This window comes from Phaethon lepturus, unplaced genomic scaffold, assembly GCF_000687285.1.
Source record: "Phaethon lepturus isolate BGI_N335 unplaced genomic scaffold, ASM68728v1 scaffold6323, whole genome shotgun sequence".
NCBI classification, from domain to species: Eukaryota; Metazoa; Chordata; class Aves; order Phaethontiformes; family Phaethontidae; genus Phaethon; species Phaethon lepturus.
The window spans coordinates 13,567-21,008 of NW_010528374.1; the positions used below are offsets into that span (position 1 = coordinate 13,567).

At 35.6% G+C, this 7,442-nt stretch overlaps 1 protein-coding gene across 1 annotated transcript; it reads right to left on the bottom strand.

Annotated features, from left to right (window-relative positions):
• Positions 1 to 286: 286 nt before the first annotated feature.
• OLFML1 (olfactomedin-like 1) lies at positions 287 to 6,617 on the bottom strand. Its single transcript, XM_010283658.1, has 3 exons — positions 6,492 to 6,617; positions 4,123 to 4,411; positions 287 to 1,065 (listed from the first exon to the last, which is right to left on the bottom strand). Exons 1-3 carry the CDS (start codon positions 6,615 to 6,617, stop codon positions 287 to 289), a joined length of 1,194 nt encoding a protein of 397 aa, XP_010281960.1.
• Positions 6,618 to 7,442: the final 825 nt, after the last annotated feature.

Here is a 7,442-nt window from a genome sequence, read left to right on the forward strand (position 1 = left end):
GAGATGGATTTTTTTTTTTTTTTAATTAACCTTAGTCTTTAAGACTAATTTGTGTGGGGGTGGAGAGGTTGTACATGTGTGGTATTTAGTCATCAAGTAATTCATATTAATGGAGTCTTTACATATTCTTAATTGGACATTAGTTTAAGATCACTGGGATATGTAAGACTAAATTTATGTAAAATAGATTGTAAAGATGGGAATAATGTAATTTTATTACGCTGTAATGACCATGTTGACATGCGACTGCTAGCTTTTAAGTGTATTTGAAAAGTTGCTGAAAATTCTAAACTTTTTGCTTTGTGTGAAGCTTGTAAATGATCTGGGATCCATCACCCCAAGCAAAGAGTTGCTTTTCTTTAGGATTGTAATGTATAGTGGAATGACTACCCTGACGTTTTGGAAAATGCAATACTGGGATTTCATAAGTATTTACAGCATCCAGAACATCATAAACACATTGTATGCGAGAGGTGCCTCCGCTAGGAAAGTTGTACACAACGTAGAGTGTGTTGCATGCCATGAAAGCTGCTTCAGCATCCTTGCTATTGCATGATGTGTCCCAAGTGTGCTCTATTGCCATGGTTATGTGGTTGATTTTAGTAATTACAATGTTTCCTCCAGTCTCTGGTTCTGCATGGATTGCCCAGAGCCCTTGCTCGTCAATGGCAAGATCTATTTTTGTAGACGGAGAAAGCTGATATGCAGGAATCCTTCCAGCCCCTGGCAGTAGCATTTGGTCAGTTATATTTCTTTTCTGGATATTGAATTTTATTATCTCATTTAAGGAGCCGTATCTGTGATAGAACAGGAAACCCTGATATATAATGTGGCCAGTTCCTTCCCAGGGAAATGGCAAGGTGACTCTGCGAGCTTTTAGTGTATGATTGCTTTCCATGAATGTCATGATATTTGCAAATTCCAAAATAACATTATTTACAGAACCATTTAATAAATAAATTTTTGGATGCTTTTTGCCAGGATCTTTCATCCAAGAGCCATGCTTATCTCCAGTCTTCTTAACTATCTTTAGGGATTTAATACCTGCAAGCATGTGGTCACAACCTGCAAGGGAACACCCAAAGAAAAAAATGAATTAGAATATTTGTGAATTTTCTAGTTTCCTTTCTTTGAATTACTTATCTTCCTTTTAATCCAACTATAAGGCCAGGGTCAATACATCAGTAAAAGTGTCAGCAGCGTGCCTATGGTAAGTAGTGTTTAAGCTAATTTTATATGATATATTCAGCATCTCCTGCTAAGGAAACTGCATCTCTTCAGATACACAGTGTGTTGTTTTCTGCCCTATTAGACCCATGTTATCCAAAAAGGATTCTATTTGTGTACCTGAGAGGAGACCAAGAGCACAATTAGTGATTCTCTGATTATTCTTGCCAGTTCTTTTACAGGGATGTAATTTTTACTTCAGAGAAGTGACTTCTGTTCTAGATCAACACTGTAAAATAATGAAATTTATTTCTTATTGAAGGCATACAATTAAAATCCATTTTCCTGATATCCATGTGTGTAGTATTTTTGTTTCAGGAGTTCTCTTATCCTCTGCTAGCCTCTTTTTTTGCATTTTTAGTATGAAGACAAATAAAAATAGATCATCATATGACAGAAAGCCAAAATACTGGGTTATCATCCCATTTCCTTTCCCAACACTTTCAGGACAAAGGAACTAGAAAAATATATAGATCACAAAACTGGAAATGCCCATACATTAAGTCTTTAAATGAACTGGTATGATGTCTGTGTTACCAATTTTTATGCTAGAAGCATGGCTGGTGGAATGACATAGTTTTTTACCTCACTATAGGGATGAAATTGGCCAGCAGAGAGCGAGTCATAGTTTTGAATTCATTACATTTTGTATGCACTTTGCACAGATGTTTAAGACCAAAAAGCACCGAGCTTGTGAAGACTCAAGCGTTTAGATGCTAAGATCTTGTTTACCAAAGGCACAGATATATTACAAGAGGCACTATCTGAAGTTTAAAGAATTGCCTTTAGTGAAGTGCAGCCATTTGAGTAAACAGAACAAACAAAACCCTAAGGCAGGAAGTTCTGGCAGTAGATGAAATGGAGAAAAAGCAAAACCAGCCTCCCTGTTTGGCCTGATATGAACCTATTGAAGTCAGTGGCAAGATTCCAGTTGCCTGTAGAAAGCAACCTTTATGTCATTTGTGTGTACTGTACCCTCTGACCAAAGCGTTTGGATATTGCTGCTACAGCATGGGTTTTTGTGTTGGAAGTCCTCCCTTTGGATGCACTAACCCCTGAGCAAGCCACAATAGCTTTCCCAAATCTAATGCTTATTGGTTAGATAGATTCTAAAAACTTAAAACTGTTGAGTCAAAATAGCTAACTAGCCTTAGCAACATCTTCCTCTGCAGGAGAAGTAACCAGATTACTATCTGAAATCAATGAATAATGTATCTTTTCTCGAGAGAAAATTTTTAACTCTCCTTGGCTTTAATAACAGCTTGCAGGAAGACTGAGAAACTGAAATATTCACAGAGCAAAAAGTTTACCAAAATTTTTCCACATTCTCCACAATGATACCTTCAAAGCCCACTGTTTCTTACCATACCCCAAAATGTGCAGAAGATAATTTCCCATTTCCCACTCAAAGCAGGATAAGCTATCAACTGCTGCATGTAAAAACAGTGATCCTGCTTGATTGTTATTTTCAAGTCTGTGTGAACTTGAATCAAATCCAGTAACAAAGCTGGACTTAAAAAACCTTTTTTTTGCTTGACTTTTGGAGCAACTCAGCAAAAATAATCGTAACTTCTGGTTGATATCTGCTAGCATAGAAGCAGAGCTGCTATTTGCTAGAGTTTAGGATCTTGCTACTTTTTCTAAGTGCTGTAAAATCTACACAGGAACTAGTCTTGCCATTGACTTCAATGGGACAAGGATCTGACTAGTATTGACAAAAGGAAAGTTGCTATGAACTGCTGCAATAAAATTAAAAGTAATAATTTCCAAGAAGGGAAAACGGAAAGTAATTTTTCCCCTATGAAACCATCAGAAATATATAATTTTCCAAGTGTCATTACCACAGTCAGTTTAAAAATCCCAAAATTTTTTTGCTTCTCAAAAACATGCCTAATGTTAAAAAAATCTATATATGGAAAAAAAAATTTTGATATTCAGAGCTCTCAACTGTGGTATAGGATTAGAGCTTAGAAGCAGAATAGGTGATTGCTTCTGTTACCATCTGCCTTAATTCTCTGCTGCTGGAAGAGTTCAAGCAACAAATTATAAACTTATTTGTAAAATTAAATCAGTTTAATTCTGTTAAAGTTAGTGGAATTTTATAATTGATGATGCTAAAGATTTTTCAGCTGAATTTAAAAAAACCCAGCAGTTTATATTTCTTACTGTTTATTTTTCATTTCTTACTACGTTTGGGTGAAAATGAAAGACTACTTCAAATATGTCTACAATATGTAATTTACATCTATAACTTCCTTAAGGTAAAGATACTTATAAAACTTAATTTGTTTAAAAAAAGTATAGATTGTGTATATATTCTTCATACTACGTATCTTAACACTTGCAGCTAAGTCAGTGTGCTCTCTTGATAAAGTACGTGGAGGGGAGAGAGGGAGAAAAAGAACAACAAAGGAGGACAGTAAGACAGATGCAAATTGTAGAAGTGAATTAAGTCTTCTTATTAACTCATGAGTTCGCTTTTGAGTTGAGGTTTTGACCGTTGCCCACACCAAAAAACAAAGACTATCATTAATTCCTTGGCATAGGTGCAATACTCTGAAATGCAGTGGCATTTTTTCTGAGACTTCACAAGAGCATACCATCAGAGGCTTTTTACATTACTTTTTAATAAAAAGCAGCTTCGAAAGAACCAATTTGATATGCAGTAGAGTATCTGCAAAGTAAATGTTTGAATTGTGCTTTCTTCCCTCCCTCTCCCATACCTTTTTTGTAATTTTTTTTTTTAAGTCTAGTATCTACACAACAAAAACCCCATGCAATTATCTGTGGTATTCACCTAACTTTTGAAAATCTGTTATCCCTATATCAGCATACATGCATTGGCAGGGGACTGGCTCATTCAGATCAAAGTTCTGAAAAGTAAATTGTTCTTACTTGCATTAAGAATGAGTTTAAGTTTCTTTTTTTCTTCTGCTTCTTCAAATAGCTGCTGTTTCATCAGGTCTTCATGTACTTCTATACATGTATTAGAATCTGTGACAGATCCAAAATAGTCAATGTCCCTTTGTGCTCGTTCAATTCTTGTTAGCAAATTCTCTACTTGACTTTTAACCTCAGCCTTATAATTGTTCAGTCCTGCCAGGCGTGACAGTACCATCTTTGAAAAGTCTCTGAATTCTTCCACGTAATCCAGTATGTCTTGGTTGCATTTTTCCAGCCTCTTCTTGAGGTAGAACACAGGAAGAAAATACATGGATATACGTGTATATTCTGTATAGATTACAACCTTATTCACGATTACTTTAAAAACGATGCTATTCTCTCCATTCCAGTCCCCCTGCCCCCCATCTATTTCAAACTGATGGTCTGTTGCTGTGTATCTATATGAAAAGGACGTATTAGATTGGCAATAGGATTAACAGCTCTGGACAAAAAATACACATTTTTGTTCTTGATGTGGTTGCTGATGACCAGATACTTTGTTTTGCTGCCTAAAGAGGGAAAAGTGCTCTGGTGGAAACAGCCAGCGATACTTAAGGGCACATGATCTCTGATTACATGCTTTCCAGAAACTTTTCAGAACTCGTCCTGTAGGACCACTGGTGAAGCAGTCTCAAAAAGTTTTCTGCAAGAAATCTACAAACATGAACATTTTACATGAATACACCTTTTCTGACCAAGACAGTGTATAGTGTTGCTATTTATCATCCATTTAAAATGGAAAATGGAAACACTGACATCTCTATGTTTGTGAAGGTTTTGTGGTGGTTTTTTTTTTTTAGTCAAATAGTTGGCTGTATGTATTAAAAAAACCCCACAAATGTTTCTTTATACCTAGATGCAAGTTATCAACATTTTTAAAGGTGAGGAAAGCGATTTCTCTGTTGTAATGCAGCTGCTTCTGTAAAGATCACAGGTGGCCTGAAAATAGAAGGACAGCTGCCACTTTGGGAAGATGAGGAAATCGAGCCAACATTAAAGCCAAACACACAATTGTAGTAGATCTAACTGCCAGCCTGGGTATTCTGATTTGGTGCTTTCTGCACAGATTTCAGGTGTTTTGTTTTAAGGTGGTGTTTGTCTAGGGGATGTCTGACTTCACAGAATGACTAGTGCAGTGCATGCACATGTTCCATGTAAACTTGGTGGTGGTGGTTTGTTTGTTTGCTTGCTTGTTTTGCGAGGTGTGGTTTTTGTGTGCCCTCCCCCTGCCCTTTATACATGAATATAAGTCCCCAGGAAGCTGTTTAATTACTTTCTACAAAAACTTTATAGTAAATGTTTTCAAGTGTTCTCTTCAATATCTGCTTCACCATTTTTCCTGTTCTCTGTTTGGTGCCCTTTGCAACATATTCCATAGGTGGAATGGCATAATTTTTAATGTGTGCCAAGTGAATAGACATTACCACTTGAAGTTATTCCTATAGTGATTAAGAAAATCTAAATCTCAGTCTACACAATGGCAACAGACTAATCCTTCAGTTCTTTCCATGTTGTGAAGTTAAGACCAGTGAGAACTTTGTGCAAAAAGGGGATGTGAGATCAGGCAAGTTAAAACTTCTCTAAAAGCCTCCAATGCGTCAGGAGCCAAGGACATGTTAATGATTTAAGATAAACTATCTATGATCATCTATCTATCTATCTATCTATCTATCTATCTATCTATCTATCTATCTATCTATCATGCCAAGACTGAAAAGATACTTTGCAGTACTGGTAGTTTTTTACTGCAGAGAAAGAGGCAGGTAGTGGTATTTTTATATAATTAATTGAAAGCAAATACCTATTTCAGTCTCCCAGCTGTAAGGGATTACTTAAACTACTAGTTAAAGTGGAGATACACTGCTAGCTTACACAAAAATGTCTTAAACTACTATTCCAGGAAGGCTCATCTGTACATAGGAAAAAATACCTGATAAATTTTTATCTCCTTCTTAATACTTGACAGCACTTCTACTGGTGACAATATGGTTATACTGTTCCCTAGGATGGACTGTGACAGTACTAGAAACATTTGCATATTTAGCTAAATTCACTGATGTCATAAAAAAATAGAAGTAGTAATAGAAAAAAAGCATAACATTATGAAATTACAACCTGCAATAGATATTGATGTGGTAATTAGCAATCATTATAGTTAAAAGTTTAGCTACAATTTCATTTATTTGAAAAAGCTGGAAATTTATCTTCCTGATATGTTTAGCATACAAACTGTTCTGTGTTCATACGCAGAAGAACATTCGTACAATTTCAAACCTCTTTGCAATTAGGCAGCATTACAGAATGATACAGATAGCACATACCTCTAAAGATAGGAAACGCCGGTCAATGTAATTCATCAGTGCTGCATCTTGCATCATATATTGTGCCGCTCCCAGGATGCTTGTGAGGAATGGAACTAATAAAAATCCGAGTTGCAAGACTACCATGTTTCATAAAATTTTGAAGCAAAAAAGTAGTGAATTAGTTGTATGTGTGTGTGTGGAGGGCAATCCTAAACACTACTGCTGGTTCAGTGTTAAATGAAATTTAACAGTTGCCTGATGCCAATATGTGAAAATTAAAATATTAAAAATTACTAAAAAGTTAAAAATACTGAGGCTGCAAGTATTAGAAAGACTTAAAATGGCTGTTGCAGTTTATCATTAAAAAAATAAAGTTGTGGAAGAGGAACTGAATGTGTTTATTTCTAGAAGCCAGATGACTGCTTTCCAGTTTGTGATCATATGATCAATCCCAGATGTTCAGTACTGAGTCACATAAAGCCTGTAGGCCAAATTTTATTAAATACAAATAAAAATAATTTATTTTCCCTCCTTTCTCTTCCCATCTGCTTTCCCGTGTGACCAACACTGTACAGTATGTACTTGGTGTAAGTCAGCATAGATTCAAAGTCAGTGGAGCACTGGTTATTCTTTCACAGGAAGATCTGATGCATAGTGTCTGTAGCTACTTCAGCAACCACAGTTGTTACTGTAAAACAATCTAAAGCAATTGTTTTCACTTCTAGTATGCAGAGCACTGAAAACCATAGATAAAATTATTAAAAAAAAAAAATCTTTTTACTTGCCCTCTTCTCTTGCCAGTACTTTTCCAGATAAAATCAATATCCCTAACACAGTTCTGTGTCAATTTAATGGGAGTCCTTGATAGATCTCTTCTTTCAGAATAATTCTACTTAGGATGACTTAAAAATAAAGAATATTTAACTTACATGAGTCTATTGCATCTGAGGCAATTTTTATTTATTCTTT

What these genes read in the sequence shown, in the direction of transcription:
- OLFML1 (XM_010283658.1), bottom strand. Translation starts at nt 6,617, where the DNA reads ATGGTAGTCTTGCAACTCGGATTTTTATTAGTTCCATTCCTCACAAGC. An exon ending in GGCGTTTCCTATCTTTAGAG is followed by an intron (nt 4,412 to 6,491) that starts GTATGTGCTATC and finishes TTCTACCTCAAG; the next exon opens with AAGAGGCTGGAAAAATGCAA. An exon ending in TAAACTCATTCTTAATGCAA is followed by an intron (nt 1,066 to 4,122) that starts GTAAGAACAATT and finishes GTTCCCTTGCAG; the next exon opens with GTTGTGACCACATGCTTGCA.